The sequence below is a fragment of the Notolabrus celidotus genome, chromosome 18, assembly GCF_009762535.1.
Source record: "Notolabrus celidotus isolate fNotCel1 chromosome 18, fNotCel1.pri, whole genome shotgun sequence".
NCBI lineage: Eukaryota > Metazoa > Chordata > Actinopteri > Labriformes > Labridae > Notolabrus > Notolabrus celidotus.
This window is the reverse complement of record NC_048289.1, coordinates 14,181,814-14,205,412: the sequence shown is the minus strand read 5'-3', so window position 1 is coordinate 14,205,412 and position 23,599 is coordinate 14,181,814. Positions and strand designations below refer to the sequence as shown.

Sequence of the window (23,599 nt, the reverse complement as noted above, 5' to 3'; positions counted from 1 at the left end):
CCCCAATTTCAGAGGGCTTTTCACCAGCACTTACTGTTGCTGTTACGAAACTTGTCAAACGTCAACTTCCCTGCCCTTGGAAATGCGTGTTAAGCCTGATCTGAAATGTTCTGTATCAAACTGCACTTGTTTTGGTTTAGGAAAAAAAAAGACATACCTAATGGACATACCTAACATTGATTTCATGATGTCCTTAAGCACACATGTGGATCACTGCAAAAAAAATTTGGTGTATACCCCAATATTGGTGTCAACACAAGCGATAGTTATCTTTGATGCCGACGCTATGCTTGTCCTAAATGCAAGAACATGTTGTAGCCTTGTGATTCCTTTATGTTAAAGCCACTCAACATACATTTCTGTTTATATGCATATTTATGGTTGAATATTAGAAGCCCAGTGGTACACAGAAATATTCCCATGAAATAATTCTCTAATTATCTCAGAATATGTATTTGCAGTCCAAACGCTTTATGTTACACATACAGTGTGTTAAAAAAGTGTGGTTGAATCTTGATCCGGGGTTGAGTTCTGGCTGGCCAGCTTGCTTTCAGCAGGCTCATATCATAGCTCTCCCTTGCTAGCGCCATGTGTTTTTTCAGCCCTTGAGCAAATAAAATGCTGCATGCTTTGCTGTCAACAGATCCTACAAACACTAATGCGCAGAAGGACACACAAACACACATGTAAACACACATTGGTGCACACAAATGGCATGCGCTCTGGAATCTTGATAGATGTGTAAATGTACATGTGTACCATGTGTAGGATTTACACTTTTGTAATATATCAAGACAAATTCACACACACTTTCCTGAGCAGCTTATCACACACAAATCATGGCATAATGCATCCATGCCAACACACTACGCCTTTAAGAGCGGCCCTTTACCGTTTATTGACAGTAACTTAAGAATTGAACTGGAATTCTGACACCTCCTAATTTTAAACCTTCTGACTCCAGGAGGATCCGAGCTAAATATAACCCTGGCATATCTGTGAATACCTATAAAGAAAACATTCAAAAAGAAATCACCCTGAATAGTGACTATTCATGCTCATAAAAGATTCAAAGTGGGGTCTGCTTAGCTGGGACCCTCCAACTTGTGACTCATCAAAATGTCTGTAGTCATGCAGCAACAAACTGAAGCGGTGTATCAGTGAGAATTATTTGATAGGTGGTTTCGTGAGCATCTGCCCTGGCAGAGAAGTGAGATTCACAGGCTGTTAAGCTTCTGTACTGGATCAAACTGCTGGTTGCATATGATCTTTTAATCCAGTTTATGTGTGCCAAAACATATCCGCCTGCAAAACAGCAACCAACAGCAATCATGAGGCCTTAACCTTCTCCATCTCAGAATTGCTGTTCAACCTGACCCTTCCTGAGGTGCTTGAGGATAGGGGCAATGATGTTGGCACACGACTTGGCCAGAGTCTGAAGACAAACCAACATGTGCAACCTTTTAGTGTAAAGTACATACATCATAAACAGGAAATTCAATCAATCGATCAGTTCTTATTTATATAGTGCCAAAGATATATCATAACAAAATATATCTTCAGTCACTTAAAAAAAGGGGAGCAAGCACTGAGCAAGAGTTTTGAAAAAAAAATTGTCTTAGCAGACAGAAACCTCAGGCAGAAGCAGAGAGGTTACTAGACATGTGCAATAATGTATGGCTAAGATAAGATAAGATACTCCTTTATTTGTCCCAAAACGGGGAAATTCATGGAGTTACAGCAGCAAACAAGAAGGTGTACAGTACAAGAATTTCAACAAGAATATATACAGAAAAGAAATGTCCATCAGAGACTGCTAACGGCTGATCTCATATGTAAACGACCATGGTTACACAGGATATCCGGACACACACAGGAACAAAAATTGTAAAAACACCACTGTAAACGTAGCCAGTTTGGTGTCCACGGCCAACAAATGAGTCATTAAAAGACATGACAGGCTCTAAATACAAAGATAATTAAACAGATATGAAAAAAAAGTTGAAAAAAGAACAAGGAAGAGAAAGCTGCTGCAACAAGCAGCCACTCGAGTGGCGCTAAGAATACAAAAATATTTTAGACCATATCCTTTGTTTTTACTTGCATAGATCCAACATTTGTCCAACAATAAGAAAGTACTTGGTAAGAATGAATGACAAAAATGTCCTGCCATGATAGATAAGTAAAGAGAAAAAGGAACATTTTAAGACCATACTTTTTATTATATTATTTGTGAAGAACACACATTAAACATTAAGGGGTAGGAACATTGAGCAGTGGCAAATCTATAAATGAACAGCCATCTGCCAAGAGGGATAGGTAAAAAATAAGACCAAGTCTTTGGTTATATTGTTAACAATGGAATGGAAAAACTTCCTTGTACAGGCAGAAACTTCAAGCAGAACCAGATTTATTGGTTCTGCTTGAAGTAATTAAATTGCTTTAAATGAAAAGAAAACCATACTCTTTGGTGTAACTTTGGAAGACTCCATAGTCAATCCATCAATGAGCAAGCACTTGGCAGCAGTGGCAAAGACAAAACTTCCTCTTTACATGCAGAAACCCTAAGCAGAACCAGAACTTTAAGTTTACAACCATCTTCCATTAAGGAATGGCTGAGAATGTAAACACTAAATCAAGACTGTTTTCTTTTTTAAATTACTTGGAGACACTGACATAAATTCACCAATGAGCAAGCATTTGGCAGCTGTGGCAAAAAAACAGGCAGAGACCTAATGTAGAACCAGATTCAATGTAGTTTCTTGTAGTCTCTACATGGAAACCTTGACTTAGAAACAATAAGCTTTTTAACCAAACAGGCTGGATATGAACAGAAAGCTTGTCACGTATATTGCAAAATAAACAGAAGTTTGCAGAATGAAACCCTAAATTACACTGAAGTACATTCTTAGGCTATGGGGCAGAACCAAGAGGCAACCTCCAGTCTAAAAATATGAGTCCAATGCAGAAGTGCTAAAAGCTGCAGTTCAGGATCCGCTTGAGGCTGGCTCCGGAAGTACCGGAAGTCACATACACATGAATGGGAAAAAGGCGATCTTTACAGCAGAAATAAACATGTTTACAGCCTGGTACAAAAGACAAGTGTAGTCTGGATCGCTCATTTCTCGATCGTCTCTCACTGTGAGGGGGTCAAATTTTTTTCTAACGTGGCAAATTTTTAAGATATTGAGATTACAAGTCTTCCAATGAGAGGCACAGCTGCCTGCTGGAACGCTGCAGCTTTTGGCTAGAAGGCTCAAACTCCGCCTCTTTACGTCACACTGGCTCAACAGAAGCAATATGGCTGCCACTGCCGATTTGCCTCAAACAGCGCTTCAGAAACAGATGTGTGACGTCACGGATACTACGGCCATATTTTATACAGGCTATGGGGCAGAACCAAGCCTTAAACACAACAATAAATCCCGGACAAGCCTACCCATACCAAGTCAACACACTCAACCTCATTATTTGCTATTCCACCCAATGCATTGTTCACCCATGTCCATGCCCTGTGTACAATCTGGGTCAAAATCAACTCAGGTAGAATCTCGCATGTGTAGGAACTCCAATTCTGAGTCTGCCTCTGCCCAGTGTTAAGTAAATCCACCCAGGCTTCATCCCACTTCCACCTTCACCTGTCTCTTCTGTATCTATTCTTCTGTCTCCAACATCAACACATCCTGAACTTCCATTAAACATTTGAATGACATAATGTTGTGGCCTGGTCCTTTCTAGTGAAACATGAGTTGCTAGTGAAACACGAGTTGCTTCTACAACTCTCCTGACTCCATAATGACATCCCTCTTTCCTTTTCTTTTATTTCATTTCTGCACTGACTGATCACCTGTTGCCTTCCTTACACCAGTCCCTCACATCCACCACCGCCTTCCTGCCCCACCCTGCCTCCCACCAGTCTGAGCTCAGCCTGGCACTCACTGGTGGATTAGCAGCAACATATATGTATGCTCATGCTTGCATGTGTGCATTTCTGTATGTGTGTGTGTGTGTGTGTGTGTGTGTGTGTGTGTGTGTGTGCAGTGGATGGGAAAAGTGAAGCCTGCCACTACCGCATCACTCATCCATCTCTCTCTCTCTCTCTCTCTCTCTCTCTCTCTCTCCCTCCCTTCCCTAGGCCCATAAACCTTTAAAGCACCTATAAAACACTTGGCGAGGCCTTTTTGAAGTTTTTATGAAGATCTGGCTTTATTGTTCCCAAGAGATGAGCCCCACTCCGCTGGCGCCTCGGAGCTTTCTGGAAGTGCCAGTGAATTCAGGAGGGGGTGGTAGCAGAGGAGGGAGTCCCAGGGAAAAGCAAGGCTGGGAAAGGGGGTGGGCACTGTGGAGCCTGTGTTTTTGTGCCCCCCTGTGCATATACATGTGGTTTGTGTATGTGTGAGGGTGGCAGATGAGCTGCAGATGCAGTGTGAACAGCAGCAGTGATAACTTTATCGTTGAGTTTATGTCCTCAGAGTGGATTTTTGATTTCAGACGTTAAATCAATAAAAAGTTGAGAATGTTCTAATAAAAGCACATGTGTGTGTTTGAAGCATGCATGTGTTGCAGCATGTGTGTGCCTCTACATATGTGTGCGCTCACAGACGATTGGGCCAGCAGGTTGCGTCCTTGTTGTTTGAAGTGGGGCTCTGTTGTTCTCATAGAGCCTAAATGAATGGAGCCGGACCCCCCTCCATCTGTCTGATCCAGCGGCACCGACCCTCCCTCCTCAAGTCCAGGCTCCGACGCCCAACGCACCGGCCCCCTCAAAGGAACAGTTGGCAAATGGAACGGCCCATTAAACAGGCGAGGGTGATGAGGCCTCACCTCTGAGCAACACTTGTATGAGCAGAGAGAAAGAGAGGAGATAAAAGCAATCAAAAAATGTGTGTGAGGTGTGCATGTGTACATAAGATGTGTGAATATGCCTGTGAAATCAAACCTGACTGCTTCTGACCTCTAAAGAGGGTATGTGTGCATTTTTGTGTCTGCTCATGCATGTGTGTGTGTTGGCAGTGGCAGTTACAACTCAGTGGCCATGACATTAGCAATGTTGGTGGCTTTGACTCTATGCCCTGCACAGACCCTCCCACTGTTACAAAGGTGTGTGTTCTTACCTTCTAATTAAGACATTGACAGGGACGTGTCTTATTTTCTCATATGTCATCCGACTACTGCACAACAATTTCAAAATGTAATTCAAAAACACAATTACTACGATAACACAATTATACAATTTCTCCTAGTTGAAACCATACTCTCACTTGTAAGAACTGTAATTAAAAATGACCATAATGTCATTCTGTCTATCCACAATTGCCATTTCAGATATACACATCATCAGCCTAAATGAAACAAATAATCACTTTTGCCATTCATGTGTACTGGGCTTTTAGTTCCAGATAACCATGATATCATTCTTGCTATCCAAAATAAAAAATACAGAATATCCACAGTACATGCTTCCTTGGAAAAACTACCTTTGTGATAGTTACAGTTCAAATACTACTGGTCAGAAGGTGATACATATCGGATATCGGATGGATATCTGAAATGGGTTTTCATTCGGATATCATGAATTAAAATATTGACAAAAACATTTGTATTTTAAATATCTTAAAATGTACAGAGCCCCTGAAGTCGCATAAAGGGACAGTTATTATCTCATGTGCACAAATGTTGATCTTGTGTGCACAAGACTATAATAAATGTGTGCACAAGATATATAACTTAAAACAAACAAAGATAATTATCTTGTGCTGACATTATTAACTTTTGAGAACAAAATTATTACAAGAAGAAGATCTTACAAGATAATTAACTTGTTCACACAAACTATTTTTTCTACCACAAGATCATTATCCTGTGCACTCAAGATAATAACTTCTGTGTGCACAAGTTAATTAACTTCTTCCCTGTTATATTATATTCTTGTATGCACAAGATATTAACTTTATGTGCACAAGATAATGAACTTGTGAGCACAAATAAATTAACTATCCCAACAAGATAATTATTTTGTGCACACAAGATAAGAAAAACTTAAAATATTTTATCCAGGGGAGAATTATAATGCAGATACATGGATAGTAGGAATGCCAATGGAATAATAGACCCAAATGATTATCCAATTGAGCTTTTGAATTTTAACAAATCCTGCTATATGTGGCCTTGAGTTTATGACTTGCTTTACTTAAGAAGGTAAATGGGATCTGATTGAATCCCTTGTTGGTTTGTCATAAATGACTAAGTGTTTGTTTACTATAACCAGCCAAAACAGTTTTGATTTGTGGTCACTAACTAATCAAGCACAAAGAAATGACTATCAGGCTTCTGCCTTGTATTTTAAAGGGATTCCATTTGTAGCAACATGAAACAGAAAGTGGTCGCTCCTTGACATGCAACCTCTCCCACTGAAGCCCAAAGGGCAAACAGTTCATTCAGCATCCTTATTGAGTCAAACTGCAGCCTCTGATGCTTCCATGTCAGCCATTTGTCATCGTCTGCACATTCATGAACCACACTGATTTGTTTGAAAGTGCTCCAAACTTCCCTCACCCACGCTGTAGTTGAGTGCTGGAGGAAAACAACAGCCTGGCTCTGCAGTGAAAGCTGTAAACAGAGCCAAAACTGATGACCAAAAGAACTCAGGAAGTAGACAAAGATGAGAGAGGGAAGGGGCAGTGGAGGACCAGCAAAGGGTTTTCTATGCTCAGTATCAGGACACTAACAACCGGAAAGTAATTATGTTAGTCATTGACATATAAAGGTCTGGAAAAGAAATGTAAGGAGAGAGAAAACACCAGCATAGCCTCATGGGAGTTGCAACTTTAAAGATTCCAGTACATGTGAAATAAAGGAGGAAATGTTGGGACGCACAAAACAATTCACTGTTTGATTTAGAGTCAAAAAAGTGAAGAACAAAAACACAGGAGAATAGAGAAAAGACAAATCTTGTGTTTCGACTGAATGCTGTGACTGATGGGTTTGTACCCAACACACACACATTCACACATACATCCATATTAACCCCAGATCCAGCCCCCTTTGTGCAAAGGATGATGTCATGCCTTCTGAAAACATGTGGGGGGCGGCGTCGGGGGGTTTAGGGGGGGATTCCTTTGGTCCTTTCAAGTTTGCAGGGGGAGCCTTGGGCCACGGTGGGGTAGACAGTACGAGGGCAGGAGGCTCAACGCTGCCGCCCCCCTCCCCAAAACCCACCCCAGCAAGCAGTCACATTAGGCACGCTCCGGCCACGCCATCAAAGGCCCGCCTCACAGCACACACACACAAACACACACACACACAATACACACAAACAGACACACGCACGCACACACGCACACACACACACACACACACACACACACACACACACACACACACACACACACACACACACACACAGTTGCATCTACAAACACTAAAGTATGCAAGCACACAGTTGCATTTACTGACCTACACACACTCTCTGACACAAGTCAAACGAGCATGTTCACACTCTGATAAAACAAATGCATGCTCTAAAAATAACAACACACACTCACACACACACATTCACATACCGACAGATCAAACACACACACACTTCAATCATGCCCACCCCCCCGGCTGTGTTATTGTTTTGAAAATATGATTGCGGTGACGGATAGGGTGGGGAGAGGAGAGGGCTCTGGCAGGGGCGAGTGGCAGGGCCCCTCTATTGTCCCCGACCAGTGTGAGTCTGTGTCCATAGCTATAGAAACTGGGGCCACACTGGGAAGGCATGCTTTCATCTCCACCACAGGCTCACCGCTGGCAATAAGGGGTCAAATAAATCCCCCTGGATGCTGAGAGGAAGGGGGTGAGGGCACAAATGCGCACGCACACACACAGATACACAGATACACTCAAAGTGAGAGTTTTTACCTGACTACCTCTCTTCACACTAACAGATGATTGAGTCGATAATTTTTCCATTGCCTCTTTAACTTCTTTCTGTGCCTATACTGTAGTTTATTCAGTGCAGAAAACAGAAGCAACTTGTTACTGGACCTCATCCTCTTCAGATGTGCTCATTTAGCCGTTCCAGATCATTACCAATAATGCCAAAGGATCACCATAGTTTAGCTCTTAGAACTGCAGTCAAACAGAAAAGCAATTTGTCAGTTTTTTAACTAAGAAAAAATTCATGTTCCATTTATCAGTCAGTTAATCAATCAATCATTCAACTTTCATAATTAAGTGCCAAATGTCTACAAAAGTTTTGTCTATTTACAAAAGTCCCACATCCCTGATAAAAAGAGACACAACTTGAAGAGATAGTTTGGTATTTTTCAGGTAGTGTTGTGTGAGGTTCTTATTGGTGGTAATTGTCTCAACCACAAGGGATGCTGGTTGGCTGGGCCCCTTTGCCCAGAAACCGTCCCGAGAACTGGCAACGAAGCTAGGCCATTAACCGCTCCAGACAGGGTCAGCTCTGCCACATAATTTAGCTAATTTCAAGAAATTGGAAGACAGCCATTTCATTTTTGCGCTACTCTCAGACACAACACATCCGTGTCCTTCCATCTGCAGTGAAGTGATCATGAGCGAGCAGTTGGAAGCATCGGTAGGATATAACTTCCCTTCAACAGGCAGAAAACCTTTAGCAGAGCCAGACTCAAAGGTAGACAGCCATCTGCTGCCAACAACTGTCCAAAGAAGTGGAATAGAGGGAGAGACAAATACGACATCTGTCATGATACTGGTTGAATCTTTTTTTGTACTCTGACATGAAAGTGATCATCTCACCACTACAGAGGCGGTCTATGTCTCTTTGTGTAAATACGCCCTGAGCACGCAGCACATGTAACACAGGATCACAATGTTGATAATCAGGATTCACAATGTTTTGAGAAATTCCAGACTCACTGATTCCACACACACTTAAACACACTCACTATATACACAAACAAAGACATGCTAAATTGTACAGACACACTCCGAGACATTTAGCTATGAGTGCTGTTAGCACTGTGCAAACACTTGCTAATAAATAAGCACTCAATGAAATGAATAGTCAATAGTACTGGACAGGATTGAATTAGACTAAAATTGGGGATTATTGGTTTGAACTTGTTTTTTTTTTTATTAACCTGAAATCTTCTTCCCCCATCCTTCTACTTCTCTGGTGTTATATCACACATGTCCATCTCTGTTTCTTCTTTAACGTCCTGATCCCTGCCCCGCTGAGGACCAAAGCCTCTCAGATTAACATCATACTCACTCATTATAATGCTGCCTGTGTGTGTGTGTGTGTGTGTGTGTGTGTGTGTGTGTGTGTGTGTGTGTGTGTGTGTGTGTGTGTGTGTGTGTGTGCGTGTGCGTGTGCGCGTGTGTGTGTGTATGTGTGTGTACCTGCAGCCCAGTATGTAGATGAAATACCTTGATTGTTGAACCAACACGCCGAATATTGAATAAATAGACAGGTAAATAAAGTCTGGAGCCGACTAGATCACTGGTTTTATCTTTCACACACATACCATATAATATTTTTATTTTGCAATCTAAGGGCTCGGTAAAGCTTGGGTTAAAACAGTTCTGGGAACTGATCAAGCTAATTTTAGGAAGACACGTGAGCACAAAGTTTCCAAAACAATGAAGGCAGCAGCTACTCCATTTAGCCTCAAGCACGACACTGCATCTTGTAAACATAAAAATTAGCAGTGCACACACAATTCAATATGATGCACTGCAAGCGGAAGAGGCTACGCACAAAGTGAGCAGCCAGCTGTCCTGCTAGCACCTGTGTGTGAGCAGTGAGGTAGTGGGGTGGGGTGGGGTGGGGGTGTCTGGTGGAGCCAGAGCCAGTCATAGAGTCACCAGGCCTGAAGAGAGGAGAAGAGAGAGGGAAGGTCAGCACCACCGCATGCCACAGACAGACTGACGATACTTCTACTGGGCTCCACGCCGGGGACCTGGCTGTAATTACACCACACACACACTTACACAAACACACACACACACATTCAAGCATACACACACACTGTTACCAGACAGACTGAGAAAGGTGCCCGGCTCCTGAATTCTGTCTCTCTTTCTGTCTCTCTGTCTCATTATAGTTTTTTGTCCACTGAGACTTCCTCTATCACTTGAACTGCCTCAGGACTATGTTTACACTTAGAGAGACGTTGCAAAAAAAATAGCTGATTACATGTCGGAGAATCTTGAACTAACAGACATGATCATCAAAAAGTAGAGTGACATGTGTGGCTTTTGATCTTGTCATTTCAAGGCCTTGGCATTTACAAGTGTTGTAATAACTCCAACTTTTGGGGAGGCCTTCAACATGATTTCAGGAGTTGCCTCATAAATTTGCGGCGATTCAGTCAAATCCTATTACCGGACAAAAACATCAATATTGGGCATTTAACAAAGGTCTGTCTGGAGAAAATGTGCCTTTGTTTTTGTCTGTACATGGCAACTATTTGACCAAGGTACATATCTCACCATTATTAGGGGATAAACTGCCTCTGCCCATTTCCAAGGCAGCAAATATATAAGCTTTGTCACAGCCCTTGGTGCCTCATACAAATGCACAAGGTACCTGGAGTGTCTGCTTGAGACATAACAGGCTTTAAGTACAGTTTAAACCATTTTGGCCATTATTGGATGTTAAGTGGAACTGCTCAAAGTGGCGGACAAATGTCAAGTGGGATGATAACTGGGGCAATGAATGCATCAAACACCAGAGGACCTTCACACTGAAGAAGGGTTTTGATTCCCTGCTGAATAGAAAACTAAGTGCTGGATAGTAATGAAATCAACCCCAAGATGCTGTCACTGTGTCACTGACGCCAAAAGGTTGTGGTAAGGCTTTATCATATGACAACTCGGCATGGATATGCATCGATTAAGTATTGATAAAGTTTTGTTGGAGATCAATCTTGGTTAACTGGGGCATGATCCTGGCTTTGCTGCACTGAGTCTTCTCCTTATATTGGCACTGTACATAAATAGTGAAGCGCTGGGTCTTTATATATACATTAAGCCAGTAAGCTCCTGGTATAGTTGGCTGATTGGGCCACAGAAGCGCAAGACTGGTCACGATCTTCGATGACACAGGCTGGCTCACAGTTGGCGTTCCGCTTTACCTCTTTTTAAAAGAGGTGTAGGACTCAGAGCAGGCCATTCGGGTTCTTTGATACCTGACTTGTATGCCTGGTTTTGTGCACTAAAACTACATTTGGTGCACACAACTTTGTTTTACATACTTATAAACTGTGGCATTAAAATTCCTCATAGTTTAAACAAAAGAGGATTCTACCGAACCAAGTAGACGTTTAGCGCTTTTCAGTCGTTATTTTCAGAGTGCTCTCAGAGAAACTGGATTTCCCAATTTTGGTTGTGAATGGACACTTGAAGTCTGAGCTCTCGACTGCCCCAATCCGAGGTTAAACCAGGTCAACAAGGTTATTGGTACAAACCACAATTGTGAATCTGTCTGGCTCTCAGACTGACACCAGCCCAGATCTCTGGTATCAATAGCTCCTTGTTGATCTACTTGGCTAGGTGGTTTGTTGTGTCTCTCTTCCTGCCTCCCTCTCTCTTTGGGCCCTCTGACTTGTGAAAGTTATTGGAGTGTAAATGCGTTTAACAGCCTCTGTCTGCTGCAATGCGCATGGTGAGTGCTATCTGTTGTCTGCTTCCTGTTTTATGGTGATCTATGCCAATGGTTGAAGATTTCCAGTTCAGTCCAGAAACTGTCTGTCAATGTTTGGAATTTGATCAGTTAAACTATGCAGTGACACGGCACCTTTTAGAGCAAGTATTATAATATAATGCCATGTTGGTTCCTGGATTTTAAATGTTACAAAATTATTAGCTTTCCAATACAAGGAAACAAACTATCAATTTTTGGATCTTCAGAGATTTTCTCCCCATTTAAAAAAAATGGATTACAAGTTCAAGATTTTGTTACACATCCATGTAGTTCACTTTTGTGGAACCCTGTCAGTAATTCTAATTATGCTGTCTGTATAGAACACTTTTTTTCACAGGTGCCCAAGTAAGAGGAGTTTCTTAGATAGATAGAGAGATACCGCAGGTCTTTTCTGCAGTGGTCAGACTCTATAATCAATAATATATATATATATACAATATACATGTGATTTTGAGATATGTTTATCTTTTACCTCTTTGATTTTAATTTTAATTGCTAATACATTTTTATTAATTGTTCATTTATAGGCTCTTGTTTGCTTTATATATTTCTTTTTCACTTTGTCTACTCTGTTACTGTAACACTTGAATTTCCCCGTTGTGGGACGAGTAAAGGAATCTCTTATCTCATCTTATCTTATTCACAATGCAGGTGGGTGGGATGGGTGTTCCCTCATCCCTCTGTGCTCCCACTTAAAAAACCCACCCTCATCCTTGATTGAGACATAACAGTTCCGGTTGAAGGTCTGCTCTGCCTTTCTTTAACCACAAAACCGCTTGAATTTCTCATAACTTTATCACTTCTTTTCTCCCCTTCAGTTTTCATGTGTACCCTACTGCCACCCCCCCCACCAGCCCTGTTCCATTACTCTGTGGTGACAGGGAAAGGCAGACGCTCCTGTTTACTCATGGCTCCAGGGGCTTGTGGCTCCCGATTAGCAAAACAGTGTGAGTCAACATCTGGTACATCCCTTGGACAAACTATCTCTCTGAGCGCACACTTAGCCTGTTGTCAAACCCCCGTTCCTTTTCCGTCCGGTTCCCAAGCAGGCAGGCACCCCCTGGGCGGCAGTGCGCAGTCACACAGTGGCGAGACATTTCCCAAAGCCTTCCCAGTCATCCTGGCATCCCGGCAGGCTGTCACCTTCTTACCCTCCTGCGTGTTCCAAAAACATACCAGAGGGCCAAAGGGCAGCGGGGGCCGGCGCTGCCCGTTTGTTGACATGCTTGATAGGGGTTAGGGGCGATGGTTCTTGTTCAGGTCGCGACACTGATGCGGTCCATCATGTCTGTGCAACCTGTGGTGATTATTTGACTGCATTCCATCAAGGACGCAGGAGTTTTTTAATGCGGTTGCACTGGCTGTCGGGTTTAAACAGGACTGCCTTAATGTGAATCCTGTCACAGACAGATGAAGACGGGATCGTAGAATTTCCCTGCCTTTTGTTTTTGTTCCACTGTGCCAGTCATTGAAAGTATCTTGGCTCTAGACTCAACAGAACACACATGCTGAGGAGAGTGTCAGGCAAGGGAACATCTGTTGTGGTCAGCGGCTGTGGGCAAACCATTTCATTTCAACAAGATGGCCTGTGGCAACACAATGGCTTAGTGGTTGGGAGAATGACCAGGTTGCCAGTGCTTGTGGTCAGGGTTTACCAAAGCTGGACAGAGCTTGTTAAAGGACATGTGGTCACGTAATACATCTATTCACTCTTTATTTAGTGATATGAGAAACTGGAAAGATATTGTCTTGACAAAATTGAGTTAAAATTTGGATCTTATCTCGAGGAACTGTGGAAATTGAAGTCACCTGTTCAAGCCAAATTGTGCTTTGACTGAACACTTTATTTCCAATGCAGTTATTTTTCCATTTGTCATTTTGTGTGAACTAAGATTGTAGGATGCTATTTCACAAAAACAAGCATGCACTGGAATTGATGCATCACGCCAGCAATGATTTCACTGATGAGAAAGGAGATTAGAATGACAGATTGAATCTTAGGTTGCGAATAAAATGCATGACTTAACTTTCCGAATAAACTTTGATGTTCAGCTAAACTCTCTGCTGTATCAGCCATTCAGACTTTAATGTTTTAAACCAGCAAAGTCCACCCAAAGGTATGAGAAGAGCTGGTCAGTGTGGTTGTCTGAAGACGTTTGTGTAAGTCCTTTTGGTCTCAACATTGTTGGCATCTTTGTCTGCAGCCCCCCTCCTCTCTCTCTCTATCTCTCTCTGTCTTGCTCTCTCTGTCTTTCTTCCTCTCTTGGCTGTTGTGCCACCGTGGAGAAGGCAACAGTGACCCTATTGTGAACGGTGGGAATTGGGCAGCGGGCCAATGATGTCATCCTGCCATAGGGAAGACCAGGGGGAACGCCCTCCTGGCGTTGGGAATGCACTATTTTTTCCTGTTGTTTTCCGGAAGGCAGTGATCAATTTGATTCCATCCTCATCACTCCCTGCTCAAGGGGAGTGAAGGAGGGAGGGAGGAAAGACGAGGAGGAGGAGGTGCAGAGAATAGAATAAGATTGGGGCACCCTCTTACACTTCCAAAATGGGATGCAACCACCAGGAAGAAAGGAGAGGAAAAGATGAAGAGCATGAGATGGTCCAGGCTGTTAAGATCCTTTTTTATTTGAACTCTGTAAGATGTGAATGAGGGTAATCACCCTGGAATGCTGTGAGGTCACACTAACCTCCCCAATTAAAAGTTGCCGGGCATCGTTTCTGAAGAGAAGAAGTGATTCATGAAGAATGAGGGGGAACGGCTTACCGAAACCAACAGCCCCAAATGCCAAGAGAGCCAACCATACCAGAACATTGATTTCTAGTGCATATATATACATTGGTCACATTCTACTGAAGAACACTATGAAAATGTATGTCATTCTTACCTGATAATAACCACAAAGGATAACCACAGTTTTTTACAACATGTGTTTTTTTAGCCATATTGGCAGCATGGGTCTGAGTAATGCAGTGTTGGTAAGCCCACCACTTGGGTTCACAGTGAAACATCATAACACCTACTGGATGGCCATGAAATTTCATAAAGGCTTTTATGGCCCTGAGGAAATGGCGCCTACTGACTTTAATGTAAGTGCTAACAGAAGATCAAAGTGTTCACTTTTCTTTTGAAAGAATCAACATCACCAAGTTATACTAGCACATAATTCATTATTCTTGAATAATGGGTGGTAATAACTTTGGTGCAGCCTTCACTTTCAAGTCAGGGACATTAGTAAAGATTTAAATTGCTAAATATCATGGTGTGTGACACTTTCAAAACAATGGACATTTTTCAAAGCATAAATGGTACTGTAGTGCCAACTAGCTAGCAGAGCTAAAAGTGCTAAGTCAGGCAACATATACCTATTAGCATAAGGAAGTTGGTATTTTTCCTGCATGCAGTTGTATTGTTATACTTAGTAGAGTAATTGCATAGAATTGTATAAACTGCTTCAATCGAGTCCAAAAAATCAAAAAACACAAGAAATTCAAAGATCTTACAGGCGGAAAGTTAGCCCAATGTTTTTATGGACATAAACCACTCTGCAGGTAAAACCTAATTTTCTCAGAGCAGAGATAAGGATGACACCCACTTTAGAAAGAATAAATATATATATATTTTAAAACTCAATTGTGTATCTAAGTGTATCTAGTTACTTTTCAAATTAAAAGGTTAAGTACAAGAATACAGCAGTGAATTGTTGTCCATGTAACTAAACAGCACACCTCTACTCCCCAGGTGACCCAGGCATATTTCACATTAGCTTGGCAGACCAAGGAGAAGCCAATCCAAACATCCACTCATCCATCCAAACAGCCAAGGCTTAATATTAAATCCCCGCCAGCTCCTCAATCTGTAAGCCTGGAGGAATAAACAGATTGATTGCTTGGTATGTTGTTGAAGACATGCTTCCTCTATCAGCTGTTGAGTCTGCTGCTTTCAGAGAGCTAATTACCAAAATACAGATGAGATGAGAGGCAGGGTTCACTAATAAGACTACTGAAGTACAAAAAAGTAACACTAAAGTGACCTTCCTAAGTAACTGATTACTTTTAAAATGCAGTAACTCAGTTAGTAATTCAGTACATTTTTAAAACCATAGGCTGCATAAAATATGGACGTAGTATCCGTGACGTAACCCATCTGTTTCTGAAGAGCTGTTTTGAGGCAAATCGGCGGCAGCAGCCATATTGCTGCTGTGGAGCCAGTGTGACGTAAAGAGGCGGAGTTTGAGCCTCCTAGCGAACAGCTACAGTTTTCCCGCAGGCAGCTGTGCCTCTCATTGGAAGACTCGTAATCTCAATATCTTCAAAATTGCTGCGTTAGAAAAAAATTCACCCCCTGTACAGTGAGAGACGATCGAGAAATGAGCTATCCAGACTACACTCGTCTTTTGAACCAGGCTGTAAACATGTTTATTTTTGCTGTAAAGATCGCCTTTTTCCCATTCATGTGTATGTGACTTCCGGTACTTCCAGAGTCAGCCTCAAGCGGATCCTGAACTGCAGCTTTTAGCATTTCTGCATTGGACTCATATTTTTAGACCGGAGATTGCCGCTTGATTAAAACCCAGCTGATGTTAGGCTCGCTCTTTTAGCCTGCTGTGTCTGAATGCTTTTTTGTATTGTCTATCCCTGACCTCAGAAGTTCTCTTGGTGAGTATGGTGTTATAACTGCCCAAGGGTTTGGTGTCAAATCTGGAATTACTAACCATATCAGCCAGGACATCCTGTAATTCAAACTAAATTGGTCTGCCCCTTGTCCCGTATTTTGATATTACTTCTCTGTAATCACTACATGACACCTTCCTGATCCTGAATGTGCTTGTGGCGCACAAGTGTGGATAAAATAAGAATAAACCAGCAATAAACAAAACACTGCAGCTAAAACAATAAATGTGAGGCAAAGAGGATGTGTGTTAAGCCAGTCAGTGGTGACTCTGCACTACATGTCATCAGGAATTTTCAATAGGCCAGGAAGGTGAGCATGACCCAACACAGCACGCTGCTACAGAGACGCCATGCAGCAAAAGGTGCAAGTAATACCTACTGGTCATGGTTTCATTCACTTTCTGTAATACGGATATCTAAGATTGTTCTCAGATGGAGGTCTGTTGTATAATTTGTCTGTTGAGGGGTCTTTTTTTGGCAAAATACAGGTTTATTAATATAAATGTACAAAATGATAAAGTCTTTTGTAAATCTACAGACCAAATATACACTACTTTCACACATCTCACCCAAACTGCTATGCCATTGAGCTCCAAACAAAATACTTTTTGGCAACTCTAGTCAAAACTACCAAAACAAGCATCAAGTTGTGGTAGAATAAGTTTCAAGTCAAGAGACAGGACGTCAGTACGGCTTTAGCAATGACTGACTGCATACAAACCCAATGTAAAACAAAACATTTATATTCAGAGTGTGTGTGTGTTTCACTGATGGTTTTCTGGCTTTACTTGAGTTCATCAGTCCCTGAGTTCAAAGCAGGCCACTGCATCACATCACAAAGCCACTGAGCCATTTAAGATATGATCACCATTAATCACAGCTTTTGATCAAGCATCAAGCAGCATTTTCTCCATCGTGACTGGAATTCCATAGTAGAAACAAAGGACGCAGGGCCGTACGCAGATTAACTTCAGATTGCACATCAGTATGGTGCAGCATTCTTTCAATAACAGGGACGCGGTATACACTTAGGGCTGTAATCTTTCTTCTCCTGTCATCTGAGGAAAGGGGAAAAATATCACTTTGAAGCTGTTTACTGGGGTATTTTGCAAAAATAACTTTATGATGAATTTTAAGGGAGCGAAAAAAAATTGTAGAAGGGGCTTCAAAAGTAGCGTTAACGGGAGACAGATTTTTGACATGCTTTCCAAGCCATCTGCTTTGAGTTAAGGCTCGGAGACAGAGTGGAGTATGGAGGAGAGAGAAGAGGGGAGTAGGACTGGGGAAGATGGCGAGGGCAGCAGGGAATAGAGGGAATGCAATTTTGACAAGCAATGGTGGATAAGTATTTATTTGTTTTATGAGCCTCTCTGTTTTGAATTGTTGCGGCATTGTACAAGAGAAATATTGATGTGGGGTATCATACAGGCTATTACTATAGAAACAAACATGCTGTGGTTCCAATCCTGAGTGCCTGGCTGAAATATTTGTGCAGTTTTGACAATTCCAAAAACCCCATGATGGCTCTGGTTGGTTCTGAAATCTGTCAGCCTGCCAAAGATCCAACAGAGAGGGTTCTGCCGAAGACGCCACAACACAAAACTAATTAGGAGGCATGCTCCAGGCATATCTGTTCATTTATAGGGAGGGAGGGCTATGGGATTTCAGAGTTGCACTATCTCTGCCACTCAGGACTGTTTCCAAATGGCCAAAGTACTCTGCCAAACTCCTTCACTTCCCTTATCTCCTGAAATAAGCTCATTTAATGCTGCAAGAAGAAGATATGAAATGCAGCAAGCATGTCTAGTTTGTTGGTCATGCTCTGCTTGGTGATGTTTTTTGTCTTGGTCTCTGAGTCTCTCCTGTTTACCCCCCCCCCCCCCCCCCCCCAGAGCTGTCTGTCTCCATCCACCCCCCTGTGCCATTCTACCAGTCCCCAGTGGGCACAGTCAGCCAGTCTGGCCAGGCCTGCCCCTTGCTGTGCCCCTGCACTGGATAAGCTCCTGCCTGGACCTTGGGTAGAGGCCTTTGTATGGAGCCGTGGGGTGTGTGAGTGTGTGTTTGTGAGTGTTAGTGTGTATAGCATTCACAGCGCATGGGGAGAAGGGGGTCCTATCTGTGCCTAAGGGCTGTCCCCCAACACACCCTCACCGTGCGCCCTATTGAGACCTAAGGGAGCGTGAACAATCACTGCAAAACCAAAGAGCTAAGTCCCCTTGTTATACAAGCCCAATTTTCAGCGCCGGCCCCACCTCTCTGCTCCGTGGTGCGTCTCCCACCCCCACCTCACCACCTCAGCCTCACTTGTCAGAGGTTGACGGGCTTCGTTAAAGCGAGCCGGGTTCCTTTTATGGCGTTATTTAATTAGCCATTCCACAGCAAACTGTTATCCAGCAGCTCCACCACCACTACTGCCACCCCCCTCTATCCTCTTCTTCTGTTTGCTGAAACCACCACCATCTCCATCATCACCACCACCACCACCACCACCACCACCCTTCCTCTCTCTTCTTCTTGTCTTTATCTCCAGTAATTAGCCAGGGGATGGGGGTGGACTCATTGCTGGGTTCCTCAACAGTATTAGTGCTTGAGACTAAGACTAAGCGGAGGGGAAGTGTCTCTCCCTGCATGGGGTTTTCTCACCAGGTCCACCACCCTAAAGACCTGCAGAGGAAGACAAAAGAAGGGCCGGTTCTACAGTAGCCAGCTCAGCCTTACTGTCCCCGCTGCCCACTGAGCTCTGTCTACACTGGCACCCTAATCATTAACCAGATTATGACTTTGTGTGTCAGTGTGGAGGGGTCAACTGGAATTAACTCACTGGATGCAAAAGACGGTTGGCAACTCTTTTAATGCCGTTAAAGCCTTTAAGAACGGTTGACCGAGTAAAATTAAAGTCTTGTTGTGATAAAAGTCAAAAGGGGAGTGCATTTTTATATTTTAGTCACATTTCAGGATTATTACTTCATTTTGGCACATTGGCTCCAGCATTGGTTTTCCCATCTTTGATCACAAAGCTGGTGAGCAATTTCACTTGAGCTGCACCATTACTATGAGCGCACATTCCTTCCCCATGCACTCAAACATGAGCAGTCAAACAGTGAGGGAGAGAATCTGGGGAGCCCCTGGCTGCAGGTCCACACCATGCTGGATCGACGCCCTCTAGTGACCACTACAAAAGACAAGCACAATGGCAAGTAGAGGTAGCCAATAACCCTGGTCAGCCTATCATAACTGCACAGAGTGGATACTTATATCTCCAGCCGGGGTAAAATTCATAGGGCAAACACATATAACTTAAGTCCAACCACATTAAGAACTTATTTTAATGTTGAATTAAAGTTTTTTATTTTAGAACTTAGCTTTTCTAGATGTATCTCTGCTTCAGGAATTTTTGTTCCTCTTGTATCAAAAAATAATTTGAATAGCAGTTTAAGATGGCCTTATTGTGAATCATTATAGCAAAAGACTCGGATGAACTTGACAGGCTTCAAATTCAAGTTGTCTGAGTCATTTTAAAGGGCATAACAGGGGAACTAACAATGTTCAAACTAAATAAAAAAGTTCAGCTTGGCCTTAATTACTGCTTAGCATGGGAAAGGTACCGCTTAGTTATCCGTGGCCATTTATAGCCCTTAATTACGCGCCTATTTTCTGACCCCAAAGTTCAACGGACCAATTCCTGTGTAGACCCAAAATGTTAATGAACAAAGGTGGAATGTGATGCCTCCTTTCCGTGGACAAGCTATTAAACGTTTCCCATCAATTTCATGGGAAAGTTCAAGCCGAGGAAACTCTTGAAACGCTTGAGCTGAATATTGACAGCGTATTGAAGCTATTAGTGCATCACAGACGCTCAACTGAAGAGAAGCGCTGGAGAACATAGTTCCTTCAAAATGAAAAATGTGTGAGGGATTTGGTATTATTTATATACTGTTCATGTTGTAGAATATCACACCATAAAGCGGAATAAAACTAGTGCTTTAGGACCCAGTTGATCTTTGTGATTGAGGCTGATATTTTCCACGTTGTGAGGGGAGGGGGTGGCCCGGAGGGGGGGCTGTCAATCATAGTGAAAGTGGCCGGGGTGGGCAGGCCCCTCTGACACTTTGTACCGTCGGAGGGGGATATTTAACTTGGGACTGAGCAGCACTCGCTACAGACACACTCACACACAGTGTGCCTAAGCAAAGAAACGCTCCAGCGCCAAGTCTCTCAGACTCCTGAAGTAGGAGCGACTCAGTAGGAGCTTCTGTATCAAAAGAGAAGAGGCGCTCCCTCAGGAATTGACCGCTTGCATCGGCCGGGCAAAAAGACTCCACATTCTGGACAGTTTCGTTATGCAGCGACGGAGGGATTCAGAGCTTTTCTGACAGGATTCAGCGATGCCAAAGTGGAAGGAACTCTGAACTAACAGCGTTAACTGACTTTCTGCAATTTGCATTTGATATGCACTGACACTGCGCGCTTTTTCCAGCGTTGTTTTTATTTCATGCACAGCCAAGAGTTTTTGTGGGAATTTTGCAGTCTGAGACTTTTTTGTAAAGAACTGCTGTGCGATTTGGAACATTCCCTGGAAAAGATAAATGGCTGTTATTTCATAAATTGAGATTGCATCCCACCAAGGGGTATTTTTTTCTAAGTTTTGGAGTTTTTCAGCGAGTTGCACAAACCAACGGCTGGAATACCCCGACGGGACTGGCTGCAGAGACTATTTCCTCAGTCCATGGATTGTGCACCCCTGGGACCTTGTCAAACCTGAGAGCGTCAGGCGACGTTGAGAGAAGCCGGGTTTATAAAAGCCGTGCGTAAAAATAACATTGGCCAAGGCAGCCCTCATTGCCGGGCGCGTGACATTTCAAACTTGGTGAAGTGCTCTTTTGTGCGCCCTTCTCTCTGTGTGGACGCCTCGGATCTATTTTGTCTCTTTAGAAAACACTTCATTCCATGCAGCTCTCGCCTCGGCCGCTGTCATCCAGCGTAGACAGTCCGTCGTGGCTTCGAGTCCCCGGGGTAACCATGACAACCAAAAGAAACCCAAAGTGAATCCAAGGGAGCGGGGTGAGGCTGGAGAGAGCGTGAATAGAGTTTTCCCCATCTAGTTTTGTGCTTTTTTTGTTTAGACTAAACACTTTTTTCGCAAAGCAGAGGCACTGCTCCGCGCTGCAGGGTTGCAAAGTTAAAGGAGCCCTAAAAAGCAAAGCAGTGCGCTCCATGTCATTCAAACCCGGCGTGGTCTATTAAAAGTATCGCCTTGCTGGAGACTGAACTTCTACTATTTATGAAGCCCAGGGCAAGTGATTGCAGAGAAAACAGGAATCGGGAAAAGAACTGAACTGAATTTACGCGAGAAGAGACAGTGCGTAAAAACAAGAGGAATAATGGGCCTCTCACAAACGCTTCTCTTCTACCTGCTGCTGTGCGTCCACCTTGGAGTTTCCCAGCATTACCTTCGCCTCCGTCCTTCGCCCAGTGATCACCTCCCCGTGCCTGGCCTCAAGGAGGACCCCGATCCGGAGTACGATCCCAGGGAAACAGACTTGTCCGAGAGGACTCTAAGGAAAAAACTCGGCAGCAACTTTGACCCAAACTTCATGTCTATCAGCTCGCCCATGCTGGTGAACCTCTCCGCGCCGGACAACCAGGTGAAGCTGCAGGGGCCCATACCCAACGAGATTAAAAAGCTGAACCTGACAGAGACCCCTTATGGGAAGCGGGTCAAAGTGGGCAAGAAGGCCCGCAGGAAATTTCTGCAGTGGCTGTGGACCTACACGCACTGCCCTGTGGTGTACACCTGGAAGGATTTGGGTGTGAGGTTCTGGCCGCGTTACATCAAGGAGGGGAACTGTTTCTCAGAGCGCTCGTGCTCCTTCCCCGAGGGGATGTCTTGCAAACCAGTCAAGTCAATCAACAAGACTTTCCTGCGGTGGTATTGTCAAGGGTTTCTAAAACAGAAATTCTGTACGTGGATACAGGTGCAATACCCAATCATCTCAGAGTGCAAGTGCTCGTGCTGATTTTCTCTAAGGAAGGAGTGTTGGTGGTCTTGGGGGAGTGGACTGGAAATACGGTTTCTATTGCACTGTTAACTCTCTACAGAGGTGGGCACCATAGCAAATCTATTTTTTTATATAGCATTTTAAGTGAAATACCAACATTGTACATATTTAAGAAAATGCAGCTATTTTTTCTAATTGAACCAGGACCATATTTTATTCTCAACCCTGAAACGTGTTTTGGGGAAACACAAGCACTTCAGAGGGAAGAGCTTTTTGATATTTTTATGAGACATTGAAGATGGAATGCATATGCTACACCTCTCCAAGAGGTGACCTTTTTTTCAACTGAACATTGATGCTGACTGTTATTTCACTGCAATGCTGCCTAGAGTTTTTGTATAATATTAATATCAATAATAATTAAATTGTAAAAAAAAAGTTGAGGTTAAAGATATATATTAAGGCGTGAACTCAGCTTTTTTTGGAATACATAGTATTGTAGAAATAAACAAATCTGTACGTTTTATTTATTATTTTAACGATTGTGAGTATAGAGCATAAGGAAAGAGAATAGCAGAGTATACCAGAAAAAATATGGGAGATGTCTACTTGAATATTTCTAAAAACTGAAAAAAAAATTCAATAAAATAAATTAAAAAGTAAAACATATCAGTGTACATGTTATGTTTACACGTTTTAGCAATAAAGACTATGTTTTCAACGTGTTTTAGTGTCAAGAAATGTTGCTTACAACCAGGGTCTGTATCCAGGGGGCGTGTACACTGTACAAAATATCATGTGCACATGGTGTCTCATTCAGACTTCTTGCAAGAAAAGTCTTCTGGTAGCTGATACTTTCTGAACTTGTTTGTAAAATAAGTTTAATTTGGAGGATTTTGTATACTTGAGTGTAGTGAAAATGTTGCACCTTTCATAAAAAAGGAGTTTTCTTGAACTGAAAACGTGTCAAATCCAGCTACATTTTGTGAAGATGTTGTTTAAAGCTGACATTTTTTACAGTGTACTCGGCCGGGCTCCGGAGAGGAGTGGAGTTACAAACTGCACAGTAAGTCCAGACTTCAGTAATTCTGTGTGGACTGCCTGACGCTCCACGCCGTCACAGTGATTTGAGAAAGGGCTGATTTACTACGCTGCGTAATGCGCAACACATACCTCCAGCGCGTCCACAGAACTGGCGTTCATTTGTCTCCTCCAGAGAGAGAGAGAGGGAGAGAGTGAGTGA

The 23,599-nt window shown here is 42.9% G+C and overlaps 1 protein-coding gene across 1 annotated transcript; it reads left to right on the top strand.

Moving 5' to 3' along the window:
* Positions 1–20,523: 20,523 nt before the first annotated feature.
* Positions 20,524–23,241, top strand: nog2 (noggin 2). The gene has a single exon (XM_034708318.1). The coding sequence runs from the start codon at positions 21,739–21,741 to the stop codon at positions 22,372–22,374; it is 636 nt and encodes a 211-aa protein (XP_034564209.1). The 5' UTR covers positions 20,524–21,738; the 3' UTR covers positions 22,375–23,241.
* The last annotated feature ends 358 nt before the right edge of the window (positions 23,242–23,599 follow it).

Coding starts and splice junctions, on each gene's coding strand:
- nog2 (XM_034708318.1), top strand. CDS start 21,739: ATGGGCCTCTCACAAACGCTTCTCTTCTACCTGCTGCTGTGCGTCCAC.